Source organism: Leptosomus discolor, chromosome 4, assembly GCF_034619465.1.
Source record: "Leptosomus discolor isolate bLepDis1 chromosome 4, bLepDis1.hap2, whole genome shotgun sequence".
NCBI lineage: Eukaryota > Metazoa > Chordata > Aves > Leptosomiformes > Leptosomidae > Leptosomus > Leptosomus discolor.
In genome coordinates, this window is record NC_141394.1 from 56,862,121 (window position 1) to 56,889,028 (window position 26,908).

The window sequence follows — 26,908 nt, forward strand, 5'->3', positions numbered from 1 at the left end:
TACAGTTATGCCTACAAAGAGCCAATGGCAGCAAGATCCCAGCTTTGCTGGTGACACTGTGCTGACAATACCTTGTTTCTCTGTTTCCTTTCTAACTGCGTCTATGTGTTGTTTCTTAATTATCAGCTTCTGAAGGCAGAGACTTCAGATGCCATATAGCATCTAGCATAAAAAGGATGAGGAGACTCATACCAGTAAATTGATACTCTGCAGGAAAGCAGATTTTGATCACTGCTGACTGTATCATTCAAAGATCCGAGACACTCAGAAATTGAGGCCAGGCATATCTGAAGATACAGCTCCTAAACTCCCTTCAAACTACTCATAGTATAGGATCAACTTTTGCTCTTTTGGTTGTTTTAGGCAGAATGAAAGAACAAGTAACAGCTGGTGTGATATTGCTGGAGATCAAGTATCACCCATTCTAATACAATTTTGCTAATACCTTAATCAAATTTTTGTTTGACTGTAACACTTCTTCAAGAGGATGTGATTATCTTGCTGCTTCTTTGTCTAAAATTCTTGTCCACTGACATACCGGATTCCACCAGCCGCTATTCAGCACTGTAAAAATAAAATACAGGCGTGCACACTAAGAAGGAAGATCAAGCGAGCCTGGCTCTGTTTCTCAAAAAACCCAGAACAAAGCAAAACCCAGCCTCCTATGACAAACGTTATGTCATGTTTCTTTCTTACATAAGTCTGTTACTAAACACTTCAGTAATGAATTTTATGTGTTCTTTTGGCGCAGAACATTTATTTATTTACTTACTTACCTCTCTTTGCCTCTTTATCAGCTTTTATAAAAGCTCTGACAGCGCTCTCTGGGGACCATTCCGTTTGATTTACCAGTTTGCAACTAGTTTTGCCAAAGATTGATGCAATTCCTGCATTTGTTCATAATTTGTTTTACAAAATACCAGAATATACATTGTCTCCAATACATAGTATCAAGCCTGCAGTAGTAGTAGTTATTTTTAAAAATTTTCTTCTATTTTCTTTGAAAATAAACAGCACAGCAAAACAGCGTGTCCATGTCTGATGCATGTGGCACTCTCAGAACATTTCAAGTTACAATTTTCATGCAGTTGTTATGGTTTAAGAAGCAACTACTGTCTGACCTCTTTAGGGGTAACAGGAGAAACCTAATGAAAGAAAACATCCGAGAATTGTACAAAAAGAAAGGTTTTTTTTCTGCTTCTGAATGTCAAGTAAAAGCTGTATAAATTATTTTTCTAGATCAAAAGTTGAAAGATTTTATTAGCTTGTGCTACTGACCTGTGCAGACAGTTTTCTGGCACAATTTTCATGACTTGTTTACAGTATCACGTCAGTTATCCAGAACGTCTTGTTATCCCCACAAGGGTCAAATTCCTGACATGTATTAATTACACTGAAAATTGCCCTGGATTACTTGAAACCTCAAATAACTGAACCTATTCACCGTCTTCTCTTTTAAATAACAGAGGACATTCTGTATAGTGGTGCTAATGCTTTGTGGCTGATCCCTGTAACTCCAGAAATTAATACATAAACGTCCCACTTCTTATCTAGCAGGTCTGTTCGCTTTGGTCTGAAAACCAGGCTCAAGAGGTGGAGAGCATTTATAGTGTACACCTACTCACTGCCATGGGCTGCGGGGCAGGAAGAGATAGGCAGGACAGAAAGGTTAAACCCAAAACCCATCAACCAGCATTCCTGATCCACGCACTGCTGGCCAAGGAAACAGAGCCACTTCACAGTTCAGCCCTCCCTAGTTGCCAGAATGACCTTGAATCCTTCCCATAGTCAGCCAAAGACTAGCTGCTGCCTGCACGGTAAAGCATACATCCCACTGACGTTGGAGCTTTTACAGTTGTGCCTACTGGGCTCCATCTCCTCGTGCCTGTCACCAGGCAATCAGGCCTGCAGCTTCTCCCTGAAGGTGCTCACCAAGCAGCTTCACAGGAACCTCTACGACTGCATTATCAGGGCTTGAATGCAAAGATGAGGATGTAGTGACCTGCTGGCAACTCACGCGTTCAGCCAACAGCAGGCATTAGCTCTAAGACCCCTAATGCTGTTGCTAGGCAGGAGTGGGAAAGTTAGGATTGGTTTTGGAAAAAACAGCAAGCCTCCTTCCAACCAACTAGAAACAGTATTCAAAGGACAACAGCTTTCATTAAGAGAAGGTATTAGAAATATCCAGGAACACTTGGTAACACCCGTGGGATTTGTTGGCTGTGCAGCCAAGCTACACAGCACCCAACCAACCCAACAGTTATAAAAGGCAAAAAGCGAGAGCACTCACAGCCCAGGCTATCAGTTTAAGGCCTGAAGTTTGTTGCCCCACAACAGGTGCAAGGATGATACTCACATCTGGCACTCAGTTCAACGTGCCTCCCAACACATCGATATGACTTTGCAACACACTAAGTCAAGTAACAACTCTCTAGCTGTTGCAGTAAAAATAGAGCAAATAATACCAGTGTTACCACCAAAAAGGAAAAGAAAGGGGAACGGGGGGAAAGCATCATGTCTACCATCAGCCTTACGGGGAAACACAAGCTTGATTCTGAATCGTACTAGTTCTCATGCACAGTTTAAAGAGAAAAGCCAAGGTGATGAAGGAGCATACAGAATGGACTGAAAAAAGCTGAGTTGAACTCCGTACACACTTGGATGCATGCACACATTTAGCAAGTTCAGTAATCTCTCTTGAAAAGTCTGAAAAGAGAACTCCCTTTCACATGTTTCACAGTAATAAATCAGTACACACTATTGCCCCAAACAGAAACAGACATTCACCATCTAAGTAACAGTGCTGCCTGCATGAAGATGAGGAGGCAGAAGCAAACAAAGAAGTGGCAACAGAAAGGACTTTAACAGAAGGGCATCACTTCATATAGCTGAGGATTGCCTCTATACTGCAATATTAATTTTCTAGATCGTTAGTTATATTGCTTGTCCAGAAATGAATGTGTAATTCTCCTACTAAGCTATAGGACAGATTTCATTGTGGTATCATAAGGCTATTCAGCTTTCAAAAGGTTAATAGTTAATAGCTTTGATATCCCTCAGTCAGATAGTTCAGCCTACCACCATATTTTTGCACAAGCAATTAACTAAGCTGCTTCCTCTGCAGCATTAATTTTAACAAGTTTACAATAGTATCATTAGACCTCTGGACATTTAAGAGGAAGCACATTACAATTGGAAAGTACTGTGCCAAGCAGGAAGCAAGTGGCTTTAATCCAGGAGCACTGAGGAATGCAGAAGGCAAGGAGTCTTCAGTGTCAGATATTTCAGCTTCTATGAACTCTTGACCACAGTACCAGACTGCAGAATTTTACTGGGCTCTTAAACCAAAGAAATCACTGTGCATGGATCTTTAAGGCGTTAGTTTTCCACTCGTTTGCCTTTTCGCTTGTTTGCTTTAAGCCAGGGAAACAACTGCAATGTGATCTTTGGAGTGAGACATGTTCCATCATCTGCATTCAGCACGTAGGCTCCTGCTAGCGACATGCACATCATCTGACAGAAATCCACTTACAGCACCCGGAAAGGTTTTCAGCATAGAAACAGTGCGAACAGTTGCTAGAAGACGTAAACTGCAACAGACTTCACCAAGCTGATTTGCAGCCAGGAAGGGAATTAGAGACAGCGTTCTTCTGCCACCATCTTCAGCCTAAGGGCCAGGGTGATAACAGACTGTTGCTAACCCACGCTTGCTCCCCTTCCACAAGGGGAGAAGGTAACTGGAAGCTTGAGTCTCCCGGGCCCATTCTGAGGTGGCAGATCTGTTCGTCTGACCACACTGTGGGAACTTTTGTTCCCACTCGCCTCTTGGGGACTGGTCAGGTTAAGAGCTATGGGGAAGGCACCCTCCCCTTTCACATCTCCACTACTGTTACCCAGTTATCAACATTCTCCAGTTCGTATCACATGGATTCTATGGGCAGCAGCAGCCGCCTCTCGGATGCTGTGAGAATGCAGGGTAGCAGCAAATATTCCTACTCTGGTCAACCCCATTTACAGTGAATTTAGATCTCACTCTCTCAAATAAATACTGGTAGCTAGCTGTTCCCTGCAGCAGAGGCTACATGTCACTGAAAAAGACAGTTGAGGATCAGAGATAGTATTTATAGCGCAGACCTACAGACTCCAACCTGTGAGAGGCTTTCCAGAATTAGGGAGTGAGAGTACTACTAAGTATAGTTTTAAACATAGACAACCTTTAAATCAGGGATTTTGGGATAAGACTTTCACAGGTTCCAGGGTTCTTCAATTTTGGCCAATAACTTAAGGACTGCATTTAAGTTTAAACTCGCTAGCTGCAGTTTTGGAACTACTTTAAACTGATTGAATGACACCTCCTTTCCCAACTTGGTGAGCCTCTTCCTTCCCTCCTGCCCACACTCACGCTCATGCAGTTACATGCTGTAACATGAAGGAGAAGGGTATTTTTCAGACGGATCAGTACGCACTCCAGCTAATAACCATACGAGTGCTAGTGCTGGCATGGTAGAAGCTGCAGGAAAGTCAAATTCAGAGCAGCTGAAATCAACCATAGCCTCAGGTCTAGCATTTCTTTTTAATGGCAAAAGCTGATACTTCTTTTAGCCTCAAGGCATGGTTATTCATAGCTCTGCTTATTTTATGTGTGCGGGCCTAAACACAAGCAGCACACCAACACAGTCTTTCTTTTTATATCCCCATTGGCAAACTGATCGATTTTGCAACAGAAGTTACCCAAAGACTGCAGATGCCTGGATACATTGTGCAGCAGTGCCACATTCATCACAGGGTACAGCTGACACATTCACAGACTCAGGCATCCAGCTCCTCCACTAAAAACTCCTGAAGATGGTAACACCTCCAGAGCATGTGGTATTTGCCCAACTATTAACAGAAGTCATAAGCTTCAACAGTGGGATTTATCCTGCAGACTAAGTTCTGCTCAAGACGCCTTTCGTTTCTAAGACAACAGCTCAAGGAAGGCACTGGATTCTTCACTTTACTTAGTGCAGCCCTAAGCTACATAGTAAATGGCATTTTGTTTGTTAAAGTATCATTTTTTATGATACTTACAGATACTTAGAAATTATTCTTCAAAAGATTGTCATTTCTGAAATACTGACTCAACCAGAAACAGTAATTCAATGTAATGCAAGTCATGGGTGAACTTGCAGAAGAACACTTCAGGATCTGAAAGCAACCCTAAAAATTAATCCAGTGGGCAACCTGCATTTTCCACGGGTACAAAATTAACTCCTCCTGGAAGCCAGCTGCCCTCCCCAACCCGAGCAAAGACTCTGTCATTTATAGTAAAGGTTAATGCCGTGATAAGGGCAAGTTCACATTTCAGCTGACTAGCATTAGCTCTTCAGCAGCAGAGGGTTTTTTTTGCCATTTTCAAATGTTATCCCTGGAATCCTTCACTACTTGGTTTTTTTTTGTTTTTTTTTTTTTTTTTTTTTTTTGGTCAGGGGAGGTTTAATAAAGTAAACAATCATTACACTAAGCCTTTATTTATATAGTTTTATAAATAACATCTTTGTGAAGTTGCTTCACAGCTCCAAACCAGGTAGACTCTTTGCTTTTAATCAAGCACCCTTTTCTAAAGCATGGTAGTTGGCTTTCCCTTCTCAAGGCTGGGCAATAAAATGGTGTCTGTGTAAAACAACAACAAAAAATTCAAGTCACTCAGCAGTGACCATCCTTTCTTAGTTTTAACATAGAAAAGGTACCCCCCTTACCTCTGAATTTGCATATTAACATTTTCAATTATTCAATGTGAATAAAGCTAACTATAAACCTATTGATTAAAGCCATGGTTGAAGACTCAAGTTGGGAGAGCAGTCTAAAAACAGACTGTGAATGACACAGGCATGCCTGTGATATTTTTGTAAGTGTTATTTATTATCTGTATTAACATACTGTCTGGGAGTTCTGGCCACAGAGCAGGACTCATGGGGTGAGGTGTTAGACAAAAACAGACTAGCAGATGATCCTTGCCACAAAGAGTTTACACATATTATTAGCATTTGGCCAAACCAAGCCATGACATTCTCAGCGGCAGAGCTCAGTAGGCTCAGGGCATGGCTTAAGCAGACTGTGACACTGCTGCATCTTTGAATCCTAACCTGTCTAGTTTGGGAACGGGTCTCCACAACATGACAAAGCTTGCATCTGTCCGCAGTAGCCACAGTTCACAGCTGTCCTTCACATGTATCCTACAAATCTTTACCCATCTTGGCTGGCGCCATCCTGACCCAACAAGTAAACTGTTCAGGGTGCTCTGGGTGCTAAATAAGAGACTTCAGCTTACAAAAAGGGACAAATTCCTGGACACTGGCACGAAGGGACAGTATCCTTAGCAGGATGAGCAGTGGTCCCAGCCAACAAACAGCTTAGCTTACTGAGTGCAATGTATGCACTGCAGCCAAGGAAGCATCCAGAAGAAGAAGGGACTCTAAGGCCAGCAGTGAGGTTGGTCTGCAGAAGCCCTGGCTTAGTGCTGGCTGGGACCTATGGTGCAGGAAGCACACAGAAACCTGGGAGGGATCAACAACGGCCACTTCAGAAGCAAACAAGGTGTCAACTCACTTCAAGTTTCACCTCCAGCCATCATAAATGCAACACTCCAGTTGGTAGCTAAGGACAGAACGGATCACTCATGGATGTTAAGGACAGCTCAGGAGCCAGAGTGAGATGATGGACACAAAGACTACTAGGAGCTGGCTGAACTCACTTCTCTGAGCGTGTGCTTTATAGCTAAACACAACTCAGACCATCAAAAGCAAATAAACAAGGTGGGGTCATTTACCTCCCTGTGGGTTTTTTTGATAGTTCATGTCTTTTATTAATTTCCTATTATTTCAGCTTCTCTTACATCCATACATCAGGCTGAAGTTCAAACTTGGAAGCTTGGGCAACGCAGGCTGAACCCAAATGCACCAGTGGAATACATCTCCAGCACATACGCTACTGTCAGATTGATGACTAGTTTCCAGCATCAAAAGTATGAAAGTTTTGGAGCCAAACCCAACACCAGAGCAAGCACATCCATTTCAACCAATAAATTACTAAATCAGATGCCAGAATTGTGTTTTGCATTTGACTCACTGGTTTTTCTCTAAATGGGGGGAGAGCAATGCTTTCTGGATAGCATTTGCATGGTTAACTGGAAGCAATAAAACCTTCAATCCAGTCTAAAAAAACCAGCAGAACTTCAATGTAAGGTTTTAGTTTTTATTGGTTTGGGTCTCATTTTTTCCCCACCAATGCTGCTTCCTCTATGCTTCCTGCCAAATTTGAACTGATGCCTGTTTTCCTCTCCCACAATGAATTAACTACAGCATCACTGTAAATTGTTCCACACAGACTCTGTTTACAAACAGCCTGGTTAAGAAACACCTGTTAGTTTACTTTTGCATTCTTCATGAAACTTAGAAATGTTTGTGAGTACAGCATACAGCTAAATTCATTAAACAGGAATTTTATAAGGTAGCTCTGTCTGGCTCAGATGACACCAAAACAAATATGCAGGAAAATCTAAATGAAAAATTAATTTGAAGGCAGAGTCTAGAAAACTTGAGGCGTAAAAAAAATCCGCACACTCCAAGCATACAAGGACACAAAAATACAAAAAAATATTTTTTTTAAAGGATACTGTTGTTTTAGTGAAGGGATTCAATGTATATTACAGTATGTGATGAGTCAAAGCACATAGTGCTGCTCCGAACCATGGCCAGACCCCGAAGCGTTGTTTTAGCCAAATATTCAGATATCAGAACTGAAGGCAGGCACTGGAGGTGTAGAGAAGCCAATTACCATTTAGCAAGGAAGATCCACAGAAACCGTGGCAGAATGGTTTGCACAGCATTTTGCTGTGATGTTGACACTTTGCTTTCCATCAACATTCGCAAAAATGCTTTTGGGATGCGAGTGCCAAGAACTTACTGTTTTCAGACAGTTAGGAAATTTTGCTTCTGTTTACTTCACATGTATTACAACTTACACAGCAAGACTTTTTTATGGATACAGTTGTGCTGGTAAATGAATTTGTCCAGCAGCAAGAAGTAGTACAAAATAAGGAAACAGAAATTATCATGTATTATGAACCTAGCTATTACAGTAGGAGCAGGCTCTTTCCAGAAAGTACTACAAAGAATTAATGGGAGAGTAAGAAACTAAAAGCAAGAATGAGAAAAGAATTTTTTAAGGAAAAAAAAAAGGTAACACTGCAGTATGAGTGGAAAGAGTGATAAAAATAACGCACATCAGTTAAAGTTCCATGTATTTCTTTATCTTCTCTATTTTTAATTCTGTGAAACATGCTACACTATATTGGATCTTGTAATTTTATTTCAGGTTCATATCTGCATGACGAAAAAACATCTCATTTGCTGAACTTAATTAGAAGCACAAACTCCTGAAAGCTAATACAATGCTGAAATTTCTTTAGGACATTGTATGACATCAAAAAATACTGGAATTTATGCAACAGTACAGGTAAGAGCACATTACCAGCACCAGCACACAGGCCGCTATTCTTAATAAGGTTCATAGCAAGTTCCCAGAGAACACTTTGCCAAGAGGAACTTCCTAGGAAAATAATCACAGAAAACCCCCCCTTGTTTGCAAAGGAACAAGCTTTTTTTAAACAGCATGTTACAGTTCTATTCATTTTGGTGCAATAACCATGCAACGAGGTGACTTTTGCAGAGCTACTTTTTCCATTGCTAGATCATACAAATATTGCAAAGTTGAGGACTATACACAAGCTGAAAACTGGATGCCACAGTAAACACATTTTTATTCAGTAGTGCTGAAACATGAGCCAAGATCCAAGCTAAAGTTAAGCCCTCCAACTTTGTCTTGACTACTTCCTACTATTATATGTGAGATTCTTTCACACAGCCTCTGAAGTAAGTGTCTGAGCTCCTGTGGGGATTGTTCAAGGAACTGAAGTAATGCTATAAACTCTTCTAAACCCTGTCAAACAAAAGATAAGGCAGAAACCTTTTCTTTTCTCACAGAGTGACATTATTCAGGGACAGGAAGCAAAAACTAGACATTTTTTTAAGGGAAAAAGATAGTCAACATAGAGTGGTTGGCATTACAGGGCAAAGCTTAGCTGCAATGATGATGGAAATTTTTTATTTCTACAGAATTAAATAAATAATAAGGCATAGTTGTACAAAATTGCAATTAGGAGAAACCTTAAAAATTAGTTGTGCCCACTATGAACATCATAAAAAAATGAAAGAAACTCACTGAAGAAATTTCCAATTTTGTAAAAATCACTTATACATTAATTATATTCATTGTACTCTAATAATCCATCTTTGTAAAACTTCCGCAGCTTCAGGCGGTCATTTAATTGATAACTCAGCCACAATACTTTTCCAGCCTTGCACAATTAAATACATGAAACGATGCTTCTGGAAAGCTGACAGTCTTTAAAACAAAGATGTTCAGTATCAACTTCTCACATGAGAAAATCTCTTCTGACTACATGGCTCTTTCAGCAAAGCCGGTTATTCCTGCTTACGTTTAATATGTTCTTTGGATGTTTTGTGAATTTGCTTTTTGGTGGGGGCATTAGCTTTCCAGATTAATGAATACTGAACAGGATTGAGAAAGTACTTCATCAAATTTAATATTCACTGTTAAGTCTGAATACCAAACCATCGGTCCTACATTTTATTTCATTAAAGCAATGTATCATTTCTGCTGTGATAACAGAAGCAGCCATCACTTCCGGAGATCAAAGCAAATTACAAACAAGCCTACCAAGCTGAACATATGTAATTCTATATGTAATGCTGCACACAATCCACATCCTGACTTAGACTTGCAACTAAACAAAGATCATCTTTGTGCATTTATATGGCCTGTGCTTAGTACAGTGGTGAGCAGATCCTCAAGTCTTTAACACTACACACTATAACCAATGAAATTTTGCTTATGTGATTGGTGTTCTGGTATACAAAAGGTCTGCAAATAAGCCATTCTCTCTTAAACCACACGAGGAAGTCACTAGTAAGAATTTCAGAGTAACTGCTGATTCATCTAGCTTTAAACACCAGGAAAAGTTTGAAGAAATAATCTGTCAACACTAAATCAGTTACAAATAATGCTTTGCAGCAGTGTTATGAGAAGTCACTCAAACTTGAAATATAGGCAAAATTTTTACACCTGATAATACTCCCAGATGAACATCTCAGCATGTCTCTGATACAGGCTTCAAGTTTACTGTTACTTTCCTTCCATAAAGCATACTTCTTCATTTGTCCTTACAACAACAAAGGAGAAATACAGAGTATCGTCTGGAGAATTCGACTCAAGTAGACATTTTGTAAAGCTACATAATATATGACTGTTTGTGTCTCTGGAGGTTAAAGATGAAACAAAAGGCACTTTGAGTACTCCACAATTATAAGTTTTAGCTCCAACTCTGGAAAAAAGAAAACCTATCTATTGTCTCTACTAGTGAACTAAATACTTAATTCTATCAGTTATCGGAAAGAAATTAATTAATTCTGTTAGAATGATTAAATTATATTTTTTAGGCAGAAGCAGTATGTAGTAGTTCAAAAGGACGTATCTCACACAAGGCAGGAAAGGTACTGAAGTTTTCACAGTATTTCTGTGTGTACTGGAGGAAATCACACTCGCTGGGGTGAAATAACTGGAAAGAAGTCATTATATACTATGTCAAGCCAACCAAAGCTAAGATAATAAAGAAAAATTGGCAGTAAATACAGGAATGTCCCTCATTCGTGGTCAACTAACTAGGAGGTACAACTGCATCTAGGCTATAGTGTCAACATTTTAATTTTTCTTTTGGACACGGACATGGTACATGTAAGAGAAAAGAAAAAGATACACCTTGCGCTCAAACATACTCCTGGTGTCTGTACTTGTAACAACACATCAGAAATACATGTAACAGACTAGAACACTTGATCATTTAAATTCACCTGCAGTCATTGAAACAGTCACTTACTCGCCACTCTAAAAATGGCAACAAAAGTCAGCAGGTATGGAACTAGACACCTTCAAAAGCAAGTGAACATTTGGATGGCTTGCTTTGTTTGGAGCAATTTATTCACAGAACATAGATAAAAACACCCATTAGTAATATCCAGAAGCACCAGTGAACTCTTAATAGCCCAATTATTTATTAGGAAAAATATTTAGAAAAACAATTACTAAAGGTAAGTAGAGGACAGGTACATAGGTAAAAAAAAAAGTAACTTTCCAACACAAAAAAAGGTCTGCTGTATCATTAATAGCCTGAAACCCACTTTTTTTGGTAATGCTTTGAAGATACACATCTTGCAAGAGACATTTATCTCAAGGAATGAGAAAAATACACATACAAAGTCTTTTTCTATGTCCCTCCTCCTACAACCACCTTACCTTTGGGATTTTACATACAAGTAAGAAAAAAACCCCATACCAAAAATCGAGTCTTTCCTGAAAGGGAGCCAAAGAAAAGAAAACTGCACTACTGGTATCTTTTGCAGCGGTTTATATCAAATATTCCTTTCCAATGGAAATAAAACTAGATCGGTTTTAGAGGCAAAAGAAAGGCACACAAGGAAACTTTAGAGAAAGGGTGGTGGGGATCACAAATTAAATCCTAAAACTAGGCAGTATTCATATACATATATGCTTGTCAATCTACAGGTTGAAGGACTGAGCCTCAAAGGCTATGTAGTAACTTTATAAAACCAATTTAAAAATGAATGTAACATCGTTTCTAATACACTGAAATTTTTAAATGTGGTTTATATAAAGGAATGTTAACCTCAGCTATCAACAAGTAATACGTTCTGATTCTTACACAACTAAACTACAATGTGAGCAGTGCCAGAACAGAAAGGAACCTCATATATAAGTATATCATTAGTCTAAATCAAGGATGGCCACCTTCCATATGGTCTGCGGCCCTTTTATTCCCAGCCACATCTCAAGGTAAAGTCAATACAGCCATATTTCTATGGGGGTAATCCTGTTAGACCTGTTCATACCCCCACCTTCTTCCCCAACAGCAGGCACAGCACTGTGCCAACCCTTGAGGTGACCTCCTGAGCACCCAGCACTCCCGAGAGCCCACAGGCTGTCAACACATCCTCTGTGGTCTTCCTCGCTTATAACAGATCATGTCCAGCTTTTACTCTGCCCTTAAAGTCAACATGAAACAGTTCCCTAGGTAGTCCCACAATGAATGTATCTGCAGACTCTGGAATTCTGGAGAAAATGAGACAAAATATACAACTACAGTTTTCTTTCTTTCTGAAAAACGATCTTTTTGTGGTGATAGCTTCTAACACATACGTTCCAGTCTTTCTAAAGCTAGCACCACAACTGGAAGATGACGTATAACCACGAAAATATTCTTCCTCTAAAAATATACACTGCCTCTTGAATACTGCTCACTTATGAAAAAAACAACTGGAAGATCTTCAGGCAACTACACAGAGAGTTCAGATTTCAGAGGGATTGTCTGAGTTTAGTAGCTTAGAAGAGTTCAAATTACAAAAATAATTGCCGTCTGGATCACACAGTCATAAAATCAAGGTGCAAAAAGCAGCACTGAAAGATTTTTCTCCATTCAATATACTCACCAAACCTGCAATGGGGGTCGGTAGTCTATTGATCTTTTTCACCAATCCCGGCTTTATTGCATTCAGCAACCTGTTACAAGAAAGGAGTGCTTATGAGTGGTAAGTCACAAAATGCAAATTATAAACCACTTGTCCCCAACACATCAGGATTTCAGTATGGCTGGAAAGGAAGAGCCTCCCCTTTCTCCCCTCTTGAAAACACACGTCCGCACCCAAACTTCCACCACCAAAATGACGAAAGGCTAGGAGGAAAAATATCCACAGCACAGTACCTCAACAATATCTATTCTATATCCTAAATTGATCTAGATCACATCAGTCTTGACAGGCTCTGGGTGAATTTTGTCACATCAGTCTGCCTCCATTGCCTAGAGGCATGTCATGCCTGGAAGGGCCTGAGAGCAGAAACCCAGAAGGCATCTGGGTATCAACATAGCTTGGGAAGAACAGGCTGGCAGTTTCTGAACTGCAGGAAAGTAGGGAAAGGACACACACTTTATGGGTGGCCTGTCTGTTTTTCTGCATCTGTACTTGAAATTAAATGCCATCCTTACATATGTTGTAGAGAACGGAGGTCCCATAAACCATAAATGCAAGATAACAAAGAAAAAAGGAATCAAAAAAAAAGCCACCTCGTCACAAAAACATCATTAGGCTAGTGATACCACAGTTGAATACTGTTCAGTGTCTGAAGATTAGCAACCCCCCAAATAAAGTTCCCCACCACCCATGAACATGCTATTGAGAACTGCTGACATGGCTCATTGTTAGAATATTCCAAAAAATGACCAAGCTTCTAAAAGCAGGGAATTTTAATTACAAAATCCTGTTGCAATAAACACTGTTTCTTTACCACCCTTCCCCCAAGAGAAAACCCTTATGCCTTTTATCCACAGGAAAATTCAACCAGTTTCATCCATAGGGAAGAAAATCATCAGGTCAAGACACTCACTTCAAATTCAAGACCTTTGAAAAGAAATAAAGGTGTCTACGGTAATTTAAAACTCTAAAAATGAGAATAGCCACTATGGCAGAGAGGAATCTCTTTGTACTGACCGCTGTCTGCATTCAAGAACCGACTCTTCTGGCAGCCTACTGTGGTGGTAAAATTTTTAATATTTAATATTGGAGAGGTCTGGCCAGGAAGTTTATCCTAACTAAAGAAATATTCCTTTCAACTAAAAGTTAACAGTCTGTGATTGTTTCCAACTCCCTACTTCTGAGCTAAGATAACGGGATGTGCCGCTTGTATAGGCTCCACCAAGAGCCATTCTCTCTATAGTGTCATGTTATTTACTGTTTGATTCCTTCTTAGGACTGTGTCAGTTCGCAAGTTCATTAAGGAGTCCATCTCTCACAGGGGTGGATGTCTGGCTTTGTTAACATTTAAATGATTCGTTTTCCTCACCTCTTTCTTTTTTTCCACCTGAAACAGTTCATAGGTTGGGTCTCTGCAATCACTTGATGAGAACAGCGGAGCAGAGGAGGAGGTGCTATTCTAAATGTTCAATCACAGAATACCAGGTTGGAAGGGACCTCAAGGGATGATCTGGTCTAATCTAACATTCTGTATGGTCATAGTTAATAAAGCTTCTGTCCGACCTGTCCTAAACTGTACTTGCGTTATTACACACTTGGCGTCCCCACATCTGCAACACCACAATAATCAGGAATGGCAACAAACCCAATGTGAATGACATTTTTGGGAGCTGGGGGTATTTTCTTGACCTTCTTGCAGTTAAAAACTCTGTAATCCAAGTTCATGCAGATTGCTGTACTATTCCTGCCTTCTGCTTAAAGTAGAATCTAACACCATTATGTCCTAAAACCAAACTATCATAGAATATACTTTTTTATACAAACAATTCACTTTTCCTCCCTAGATGCACAGAATGGCAAGAACCACACATCTCCCTTCCTATAACCATAATTTTATTTCACAGATGGAAAACAAATGTTACTACTTTTTCCTCAAAAAGGCACTAACCTGTCTTTCAGTCTTGCACAGCAGCAGCCTTGTAAAACTATTCTTTTACATTTAGCTGCTTCAACAGGCAATTAAGATTATTTTTTTTTCCTTTGTCAGAGCACCTCTTTCCAAATACCGTAGCTCTGTTATGATTTCAGTCACTAATCTGCCTATCCTGTCTCAGGAAAAAAACAGATATATTAGCTAAGGCATCCCATTTTCTTTATTACTCAAACATGACTGCATCAGGCACCATAACCAATATTGCAGATGCAGATCAAAAGCCATAGACAGTAAAATAAAGAGGTCTTAACAGAAACCTCAAATGCCAAAGCCCATTCTAAATAAATCTTCAAAATGTCTTGTACAGGCTCCCCTGTGAAATATGGAAGAAGGATAAAATCAAAGGAAGGAGAGGAGCACAGAATAAACAACACTTCAGATCACCATTTGGAGTCTGAAGAAGGACGAAATGGGATGGGGCAAGATGGAAAAGCCTGAGGAAGAAAGGTCTCTATTATTAAAATGTTTACCTCCTGTTGGAAATATCTCTAAACAGTCTGGCACCAAAACCCCCAGGACTTGTTCACTGCAGAACACGCCAAAGGGAGATTTCTTCCAGAGTAGATTGCTGCTTCTGAATTATTGCCTCATCTAGAGCAACAGTCCAGATGCCAAAACAGAGTGGCTTGGGCTTGCTCTGCCATCAACATGGCTGAAAAGCCATACTGTTTATGCAGAGTGTCTCAGTGGTTGTCTTCACTCACACGGTCACTATCTGTCCCTGCTTCTCAAAAAAGCCACCGAATACCCCTCTTCCTAGATAGGTCAATACATACAAACTAATTTTTCTGTGATGATTTAGACTCATATAGAGCATCTGCCTTGACACGTAAAGTTTTATCAGCTCCAGTAGTTTCTACTGAAATACGGGGCAATCAAAAATCTATTCTGCCATTTTGCACTGGGGACCTGGCACAAGGCCCTTGGCCATGGCCCAGGGGAAAGAGTCTGCAGGGGAGCAAACACTAACCCACACCTTCCCCTGGCCGCCCCCTACAACTGCAGTCCCATGCTTTCTTGCCCTGCAGCCCTAACCAAAGGATGTGGCTGCCCTGGGCCTCCCATCCCCAGCCATGTCTCAGGTTATAGAGTTTGCAGGGTAGAAAACTTGCAGCACACACCTTCCTCTGGCAGCCCATTGCATCTGCAGCTCTAGCCTTTGTCCAGTCATAATCCTAACACTAACCCTAATCCTAACCCATAGCTCATTCTGAGGTGAAGATGCTCAAACATAACCGCAGCGACCAAGTTCACAGAGAAGGAAACATTTGCAGCCTAAGCCTTCCTCTGGCCCCACCACACTGGCCCCATTTCCAGCCCCACTACAGCTATAGCTCTGGGCTTTGTCACTCTCCCAGCCCTAAACCTGATCATGACAGTGTGCGTCGACTTGTTAATAAAGAATTGTTGTTATTTTTCTGGGCCACTCAAAAAAATTACCATTCAGAAACATTGGCAACCAGTACGTGGCAGAGTACAGTCTTGCCTACTGCACTGCAGACAGCAGAAAAGTCAGACACCAAGCCATCATCAACTTGACTGTAACCAGAAGCAGCTATTTTTCTGCACTTAGCTGCACATCAAGTCAAGATACCTGTACTGTAGGCATCTATGCACAGGGGAACAATTGCAGCATCTGTGTCCAACCTCAAGGTTATCTCTGAAAATTTTGCATGGCATCATATTACTCCCCCCTTTTCCCCCAAAAAAGACAAAACACATTCTTCTGGAATCACAGATCAGAAAACTTAAAAAAGCATCAGAAACCCTGCTCAATGGATCATTCTAGGACATTAAATTAAATCTTTAAAAATATATGAGAAAGCTATGGAAAACACAGTGGAAGGACAAGCATTACAGAGCAACTTAAAACTCCTCAGCTTCTACATCAGCTGAAACGCACACACATTGTTCAGTGCTTTATTTTCACAACATATACTTCTATTACAAAAGTTAACCCTATCACCTTTGTACGAAGTCTCCGAGGGCAGGCAATCAACATAAGCCTTGCTACACATACATTTAAGGGTCTATCCCCAAATCATGTTAGATAAGTTACTTCCATCACCCGTTCTTGCAGCAGGAAAACACTTGAAGGCACTTGCTCAAAAACCACACCTAGCTGATGGCACATTAAGATCCTCTGCCTCAGACATCTGATCTGCCTGGCTAGTTTAGCAATACTGACCAGTCTAAGGAAGGCACTAAGGTCCCCACTGGCAGGTTCAGACAGAGGGTTGAAGCCTAAGAGGTCCTGAGTAGTACTGAGACTTTGAACGATCACTCACTTCTCCGAGTATCTCCCAGATCCTGCTGACCCTGTCTGATACTAAATCTTTCATCCAAGGTAGCAGTCCTTTTTCTTGTGCAGTAAGAATCAGCAGGGCTCAAGTATATTCATCCTTGCTAGGGCACTGAGGGCAGAAACACTGCTCCCTCCTAATGTAAATGTCAAACCCCAGTCTTGCCCCAAAAGAGCACCAGCTGCAAGCCCAGATTTTCCCAAGCACAAATTTAGTTCAGGTTTTTGTACAGCTGTGTTCTTCAAACATAGAAAATCCTCAAGTGGATGTGCATCTTATAAAGAACAAAGCAAAACCTTTATATCAATGTGTACCACATTCTGCTACACCAAGGCGGGTGAGCTACTGCATGAACGGTCAGAAAGTGGAACTGTAAAGTTAGTATAGAAGTGTTGTTTTTGTTGGGAATTTTCTTTTTTGGAATTTTTGTGGGGTTTTTTGGTTTTGTTTTGTTTTTAAGGTATTGGCACTATTTTTCATACTCCTGCACCTAGGAAAACAGATGTCAATGGGACAAATCCAACTAAGCAGTCTTGAGAGACGACAAAACAGGATGATTTTAAATCTTCCATTATTTTCTCCTTTTTCCTTCCCCTCTAGTAAGATACTGCTGCTTTAAGGTCTGACACCACATGGTGAGGGAATAAACACACCATGAAACAATGTCCTTCCGTACTGTTTTCAAAAGGAGAATGTAGGTACATTCCCGAAGCTGGACCTTTTTGATAGCTGGGGTTTGGTGACCAGCAGACATTCTGGAGATGACTGGTAAAACAAACTTTAGCTTTCAGCCAACTTGTTTCTCACAGAAATCATTCTGGAGTATCAACAGCTACTTATGCAAGAAGTTAAATGACACGGGGAGGAAAAAAGAAAGAACAGAAATGTAAAGACCGTAATACTTTTCCTGCTACCTGACATGACCAGTGTTTCTCTGACGTGACCAGAAGGAAGATATGATAATGAAATCTCAAAGAACTTTTTAACAGTAAAAGGAGCAAAGACATGACAAAACCAAATACAGATAAAATAGTTCTTAAAAGGATTCAAACAAAATATGATAAAGACAAAAAAACCCAACAATCCCACGAAACACTCAAAAGACAATAACTCAAAACAGGGTAAAATCAAGCCTTTTCAGGCTCCATCCACAAAACTTTAGTCTCTATACACACACCCGACCTATCCTCCAGACCCTTCAGGCTCTCAGCTGGGATTTCTGCCACCACCCCTAGCATTTATTTATGCACCTGTCCTGAGTCAGGACTATCCTCTGTTCTTCACTTCTCAAAGTCCTCCTGCCTCTTTCAGTCCAGCATCCACACACCCATCCTCCCTTTCCCCTGTGCCAGATGCTGGCTTGGACTCTTCGGTAGTTAGCTGTTAAATGAAGCACAGTAAGATGCTGCGTAGAAGCTAAAACCTTAATGCTGACTTACCTTATGGAAAGAACAGGGCACGATGGAAGTGGAAAGCTGCTCTATCCCCACTCTTATAGGGAGAAGCTAGGTCATTTCCTTCCCCCATAAAACCCAGCTCTGATAGGTATGGGAAGAATCAATTGCTCTATTAGGTGCTGTCCCCTTGGCTTGGCATTCCAGGAGATAAGGTATCTCCACAGCAGGACAGACAAGCTGAAATCAGTACCAGCCACTGTGTGACTAACCTATTAGACCTTCCTGGGGTTGTTTATCACCAGTTAAGAATTTGAAAAACTTCTGCCAGGAAGAGAAGGCGTTTCAGGCAACAGCTGATAAAAGATCTAATGAAAAGCACCAAGACAACTGCCCATGAAATTCTTGCAAGAAAGCGTCAGTTAAGAAAATATTCTGAGGATGGTTGCCAAAACCCAGCCTCCAAAAAGACCTTGTTTCTAAGAGGAAATGGAAGAGAAGCACTTTGGAGAATAAGCTTCAGAAATGGAAAAAAAGAACGGTTGAAGTGATGTCTGTTCACAGATCAATCCAGGCTGGAGGGGCAGGTATCCAACAGAGTTCTTTGCTCAAATAACAGATCATATTCCTAAAAAGAAAAGCTGAATAATGGCCTGATCTTAATGTAAAAGGGCATTTCATATTTGAGAGTTGAGGAAATTCTACCTACAGTAAACATTCTCGGAGACATTTCTCTTTTTAAATTAAGTTTTACAGATTTACATTCTAACAAGTAGCCTTTCAGCACTTGATAAGTATTAGCCCAGACGGCTTCAGTATTCACGTATTTTAAACTCGTGCTCTAGTGGCAGCTCCAAAATGCCCCCAAATAGTTGAAAAGGAGAGGAAAAATCCACTATTAGTCTTAAAGATGAACAAATCACATTAAAACAGCAGAAAATGAAAAGTCAAAATATTTTGTTGCAAAGGAAGTGGTGGCAAAGAAGTTTCAAAATACAGAGATGTTCTTGAGGTCACAAAAATATTTTTGGGAAAACATTCTTGAGTGATTGCTAATGACGCTCCTGACATTATTTATTTAGGATCAGATGAACAAGGTGCTTTTTTAACAAGCAGGACAGAACTGACTTTGTCCTATAAAGGGCTCACAGTCCAATCTGATAAGTAAAAGGTGAATGCAAGTATGTAGCATGGAGAAAAGTAGGCCAAACACAGGATAGCATGTGTATTGCTCTGCCAAAGGCTAAAAATATGAACAAGATAGAGGCCTTGCAAAACAGCTCAAGAAAGGCAACAGGGAAGATCGTGTATAAATAGCTTCACAATCTATTTATACAGAACCCACCACCACAATGACTGACAAGAAGAGCGTCCATGCACCTATAGGTTTACAATTCACACATAGTTTTACACTGAGTAGCAAGGGCCATGGGTAATTGCCCAAAGTACGTATTCAATACACTTTCTTAAACATACACTCTCTGAAAGCTGAAACCTCTCACAGGACTACCTTGCTCTGCACATGAGCAACACTCCCATTTGAATGGGTCAGTGTTCAACAGCCTCTTGCCCTGTCAATTACCAAGCTCCACTGAAAAAACTCTACTATTTAGTCTGCTGAAATGCATATTTCTTTTAACATAAATACAAAGACAGGCCATTTTGGCTGTACTCAAGCATGCCCCTCAATGGCTATTCTCTTTTCATGCACACAGCTGAGCATTACGGTTTATGGTACCTTTGACCTCTCACCTAAACCGGACTAATAAATTGCTCTTCATTATAACATGGCAGTAAAACTTAAAAACTTTGGATTCATATAAAACTGTTTCAAATGTCCTCACATGAACCTAAATCTTAATGCTTAATGAGCCCTGGGGCCTGTCTCTCTGAACTGGAGACATGCCAAATCCATGATGCTGATAATGTTTTGGCTTTACAACGCAGAGCCTGAAAACCGCAGGAGAAGACCAATCCCTTCTCACCTCAAGGCACGGGTCACATTCAGAACTTCAAGCATGCCTATGAAACTCAAATACCTTCTCAGTTTTCAGGAACAGGAAATTAAAGCAAAAGCCTAATTAAGCATTAGGGCTGGGCATCCACTAATTTCTCTAGTAAGGTACCTGGCAAGACAAGTACTCTGCACTTATACTACACAGTCAAGTGCTGAACTAATGACAAGCCTACACCACTGACAGAAACACAGAATAACATATCTGCAAAATACTACAACCTACAAAGACTGCAAATTTGTTTTCCCCTACCAGGTCTCTATAAGTGGCATGGCAATTTTACATAAGTGACATTAACTTGCAAGAATAACTTGATTTTTAAACAGCCAGACAATTGAAATATATATAGTGAAGGCTGTTCTCCATACCTAACAGTACCACTGACTTAGAAAACAAAGTTTTACTATTCCATAGCATTAGACTTGCACTGATCTGGCACATATCCAGCCCTTGCTGAAAACAGCATTCATGTCAGCCTAAAGCTTGGTCAGATGCACTAGAACCATGATGCAAGCCCAAAGAAACTCTGCTCTCTGAGAAAAAGCAGCTCATTCATCACCAGTGACGTGAAGAACACAAGTGAAGGAGATTTCTTATTTATAGAAGAAAATTATTCTCCTGATAGAGTAAAATGATAAATTCCATTAAGTAATTCTTAATCACAGTCACTTTCAGCTCACTCAGATTTATAGCCACAGTCCACTTTTTCTTTAAATACTATTAAAATAATCTATGTGCATGACTAACTTCTCTCCTTTTTTTTTTTTTAATTTAAAAGTAAAATCTAAAAAACTTCCTTGTAGTTTTTAAGAGCATATATTCCTAACATGCACAGCTGATGGGAACTGCCTTTCCTAGGTATTGTCCTAGACAAGGAAAAGTCTAAAACTATATCCCTAATTCACTGTACATACCCAATTTTACCAAGATTACTTAAAAGCTGTAAAATACCTTCGTACCTGCTCTTTCAAAAATAACAAAAAAGGTAGAGTCAAAGAATCCTGGTTTCAAACAATAAGCATAGTTTCTGCACATCTTACTAAGCTACAGAGCACCATGTGCTAATATGCAAAGTAAGTGTCTCTAAGAAACAAAGAAGAGTTTGTGAAAATGCTCATAAATTGGCACCCAGAATTATATATGCAAGCAACATCCATCTTTAACCACACACGGTTCCTCGTTCACTTTTATATGTTTATGCCATGACTTCTCAAGGTATGCAGTTAAATATTCGTTAGAACTTTCGTACTTGAGAAAAATCAAAGATTTATTATGCCTGCATTTACTGCTATAAATTGATTTACATACCTACACAAAACAGACACACAACTAAACTATTCTACATACAGAACCCAAGGTATTACACACATTCATGATGCTGTTGGACTCCACTGCAAAGATTTCTGCTGATATCTAAATCTAGATTCGGTTTGAGTTTGTTGTTTAAGGTCCTTCGCCCAGGATCCATGTCCCAATTGTTGTTATTACTCTTCTTTATGGTTTGGTCCTATTCTTGACATTACAATGTCATTACCACTAATACAAATTTTCAGGGTGGCTGGACTCCTGGTACTGCTTGACTCTAGAGAAAGCTGGAGAGAAAATATGATCCCAATTGCATGTCAGAAACGCTCACAGATATATATCACCCTTGGACAGCCATATCAAAGCTAGTAAATAACTTTGATTTTCCAAGTCTCATAGCTTCACAGAGACCTCTCTAACAGCTGAATGCCCAACATGAAAGGAGGAATCCTGCAGTAGCAGACCTGGGCAAGGGGAGGTGGATTGCAAGAGAATGGAAAGGAACCGCTCACCTTAAAAACACTTGCAAGAATATTAGAGCAGTAATAACTGGGCAAGATTGCAGAGAGACATATGCATTTTTGTCTTCATGTAATAATTTTTAAACTTACTAATAGCAATTGTTGCACGGTTAGAAATAAAAGCAACTTCAACTTCTTATCTGTTGTTTCAGAGAAGCAACAGAACTACCCAAATCAGCGGGGCAGGCAGATAGAGACAGCATATACTTTTTCTTTTGCAGTCAACCTTCACTCAGATGCCTAAATTCGTAGAATAGGAACACCTAAGCATTGCAACAACCAGATCTAATTTATTCCTGATTAATCCTCTAGCTTCTTACGATATCTGGGTCAGATCTAAATGTTAAAGCTATGTAACAAGAAAAAAAAATACCCCCCCCAAATATATGCTGGAGCGGAAATTGGGGATTTCTAGTGATATTTCCTGCTACTGGTGTCGTATTCCTGCCTCATATAGCTTTCCACCATGCCTCCCGGAAGGCACATGTGCCCACCCATGCAGAAGCATAGACAGGAAACTCCTCAGTCTTTGCATATGAGAATTTAATACACAAAGCAAGAACAGAGCAAGAATTGCCTCTGCCTAGCTATGATGCCCCTTGCCGAAATCCCCATCTGCACTGATGTCAGACAGCTACGCTAAAAAGCCATGAACTCATTTCAGACAAACAGAAGTCATAGTCATTGGCTTCTCAGCACAGCTGGGTGAACAATTAGAGCTGGCACTGTCAGGGCAACTGCACAAGTGGGCTTTCAAACGTCAAGAAGGAAGGGCTTGTGTTACTCTCATCTGTCAGACTGCCGCTTTATGGCATCCTGCATTGTTTAAATATGCTCCTCAGCTCCTGAGTAGAGGGCGTCAAGCTACGAAAGTGTTGTAATGAGGCCAGATCGAGATGCCAGCCACAGCGTAACCACTACCAGAGAGGCAGGTAAAAGGCTCGCAGGTGCCTGTGGCTAGCACACACGCACAGGGCTGCTCCGTGGGTCAGGTTGGCAGTCCATAACACACCCATTCCAAAAGTCCGAGCTTTTGGCAGCGCATAGTTGTATTAGTTTCCATTTATTAAAATATGTGGATAGTTGCTGGATGTGAATGAATCATTTATAACCAGCGTAGTGATGTCTGCCTGAGGACAAGCAATTTGCCCAATATCACGGAAACATTTAGTAGTATAACCGAGTGTTGTCCCTTGACCTGCTTATTACTGGAGCTCACAGCCTCCTAAGAAATACGTATTTATTTGTTTCATCAGCAAAACATTAGTTGGTTAAGCTTTCAGTCTTAAAAATTTACAGGATTTAAATCAGACTACCTCTGCTTACTTGCAGATAAGATTACAATCTAATCTCAAAATACACCTCCCTTACTTGTCATGCTACACAATTCAACCTTAACATTTAAAGAGCACTGTGAAGTGATTCAGCACACAGCACTTCCCTTGAACACACAGAGGAGAGGGATCTTGTGCAAGAGGCAACCCTTAAATACAAAGAGGTAAACTACATGCTCCTTCCGTGCAACACAACTTTTGATCAACAATAACAACGACTTCCCTCCTCCCAAAGCCACTCCTCGGCAAAGACATGCAACTACAATCAAACTAGATCGTATCATTTCCTTTATATTTTTTTCCCCTTTAACAGCTAAAGTTCAAGCTGTCTGATTAATGACACCAGTGAGATATACAACGGTATTTACCCAAGCAGGTTTCAAGGCTCTCGCAAGCTACCTAGAGTTGAGTTACAGGACATTAGCTCAACGCTACCGCTGAAAACAGTTTTCAAGCTCCAGAACCTTTCCTAGTATAAAACTTAACTAATAGCTGCAATGGTCCAGCTAAACATCTCAGCAGATCTCATTTATAAATTTCAATATGCATTCAGTTCTGCACAAGCTTTGTCCTTCTGGTGTGCAAAGAGAGCTTTTACCAACTTCAGTGACAACCCTGCACACTCAGAGAAATAAATCGGTCCATACAGGTGATTCAGATCAATGGATTCTCCCAAACTCCTGACAACATACATGGGATTTTCAAAGAACTATGGGCATTAGGGCACACATCCAAATTGCTCTTAAAAGTCACCAGCTTTGGCATCTAAGCCCACAACATGCTTTTGGAAGACTGCCTAAAAACTAGCTATTAAAACCACAGAGAGAAATGTGCAAAAGCTAACTTGCATCTCTTGTCCAAAAATTACATAACACATCATTTAAATACACCTTCAGGTAAAATTTAGAGGATGCCTAACCTTTTCAGACACTATAAAAGCAGCTGAGTATTGATGGTATTCAGATGGCTAACTCCTGACAGTGTTCGAATCTGGAGCTGGTCCAAAACACCTCACTATAGCAGAGATGTCTGCAGGCAGGTGTGGAACACCATTTGCCAATCTGTGGTTAACATCTTTAAATAAAAGGAAACCAAAAAGCAGACATCATTTTTACTTTACATAACTCAACTAAGGAGCTGGGGTGGAGCGAGGGAAGCACTTTGCAAAACCTGTTTTCTTTAAGCCACATTTCAATCCTCACCATAACAATAGCTTTGGCACTAAAATGATGCTGCAGTGAAATATCAGCGTGCACAATGTCAAAACTCGCAAAAGGAAACCAACAACTGGACATATTAATGAGCTGAAGTTCGTTTCAGCTTTAGTCAAGATTGTAGTTAAGACTCAAAACTGTAAGTGTTACTTACTCACACAGAAGAATGCCGTTTTCTAATCCAGAACGAAAATCTTTCTCACCAAAACTTCTGCCTGTCACTTGCTGCAAAAGAGTAGAGGGGGAAAAAAAGTGACGTCTATTAGAAGGTTTGCCTTATAGGAACAATTCATAACATTCAGTTAAAGCACCTGCTGCATAGGAAACATCTGAGTTTTACAGGCCTTGCCAAAGGACTATGTCACGTCCATCAACCAGTTTCTTTCTTCCCCTCTCATTGAGCTATTTAACGCACAGAACAAAGTATTTGCTCTGGCCAGTGCAATTACAGATTACAACAGAGCTGTTTTCCAGAAGTAAAAAACAAAAACAAGAAACCAAAACCTACAATGTAATCTCCAGAATATTTTCAGAATTGTGTTCTATAGCTTTTTGAATTTTAAAACTATTGTATTTAGACAAACTATGTAGTTTTACTGCTTTTTTTCACACTGTGTTAAAATTCTTGTACCAGGCTTGAACCTTTGGCCTTTAACCTACCACCTTTATAGAATAAGCAAAGGCAATTGGAAGTGCTTGCGTGAGTTACAGCCCTTCAGACACCTTCCTGGTCCTATTAAATGATATCTCACCTCATGACGTCAACTCAGTGGAAGCTAAAGTTTAACACCTACTCACAGTCCTGTCAGGGATGCCTGGACCAGGAGGTACATTCTGCATTTCGAGCTCTTAAGCCAATCTGTGCTGCTTAGGGATGGACCATCTAGGAACCATCTAGGAATCCCAATCTTGCCTGAGGGTGCCAGACACTACAAGCATGACTGAACCCCTGTTTATGACTCACTACCCTGTTGACAATGGCTTGCCATTCATCCTCAAATCATTCTCAGTTAAAAGTAAGGAATCTTATTATCACCAACAAATATATAAAAATAGTTGCTATGTTTAGAGAGCACTGAACAAAAGCAAAACAAAGCAAAAAAAGTCTGCGTAGTTTTTAATTGTCCTCCAGGAGGTCTTCTCCTCACCCAGCCAAAACATTTACCGGATACTTATAGAGTTCTCATGGCTTGTAGCCAATGTTTCAGCAAGACCCTTGCTCTGGGCGTTGCTTCCACCATAGAGAATAGTGACTTGGAGACACATCTGTCCTTATGTCCCCATTTTCTCCTTGCTGTTCCATTCAGACACAGACCCTTCCCCTCCCAGTTTCCTGTCATAAAGACAGCAATTTATAAAAACTGACAAGTTTGGCACTTTCCCACGGGATTAGCGAATGCACCAGCTTCACAAATGCTGGTTATAGCTACGCACAGTCTTAGAGAACAACCCTTTTTTTTTTTAATTGAAGTGCAAATGCAAAGCCTAAAACGTAATGCCCCACTTAATTATAAACATATTGGGTTTTCCAATGTGAAGGAACTTCTCCCAGCAAACTGGTATGACAGTGTGCACACTTCAACCCCTCACACTCTGAAAAGTGTATCATAAAGACATGAGTTGACAACCATACTTTATGCAAATGCATGAAGTAGAACAAGGCACTGTGTTGCCCTCATACTTCAGAAGAAACCAGATGCAATTTGCCAGTAGTAAATGACCTCTAATCATTTAAACTTCCTCTAATCATAGCACATCATCTCTAATCTTGATCTGCTGGGACAGAGGGAAATCATGACAATAAAACCATTAGCATTTGGGATGAATGGTAGACAGACCACATCAAAATGGACTTTTATTCCATCCATAGAACGAATGTACTTGTTCAGTATAGAAAAGAGTAGGAAAAGCTACTTCTTAACAGCCTGACTCATAGTGGTTCCTTTTTCATCTAAAAAGGAAAATAAATAAATTCACACACACACAAATAAATACAATTATAGTAATCTTATTTCACTCCTCTACATCAAATGTTCCAGCTAAGGAAGTCAATCTTTTTATGTGTTTGTTGAACACCCTCTTTCAGCAAGGAGCAGTACTGAAACTGTTAACAAGTAAGAAGCTACCTGCCAAAAGCTGTCACCTGAGTATTGCTGTCATTACTGCT

General features: G+C 40.2%; 1 protein-coding gene across 1 annotated transcript in view; it reads right to left on the minus strand.

Annotated features, from left to right (window-relative positions):
* Positions 1–26,908, minus strand: part of LIMCH1 (LIM and calponin homology domains 1) — a 182,798-nt gene that overhangs the window by 87,158 nt on the left and 68,732 nt on the right. Inside the window, exons 2-3 of the mRNA XM_086463923.1 lie at positions 24,896–24,966; positions 12,624–12,693 (exon numbers count right to left, since the gene is read on the minus strand). Of these exons, the coding sequence (XP_086320049.1) occupies positions 12,624–12,693; positions 24,896–24,966 (141 nt within the window). The remainder of the gene's footprint in view (positions 1–12,623; positions 12,694–24,895; positions 24,967–26,908) is intronic.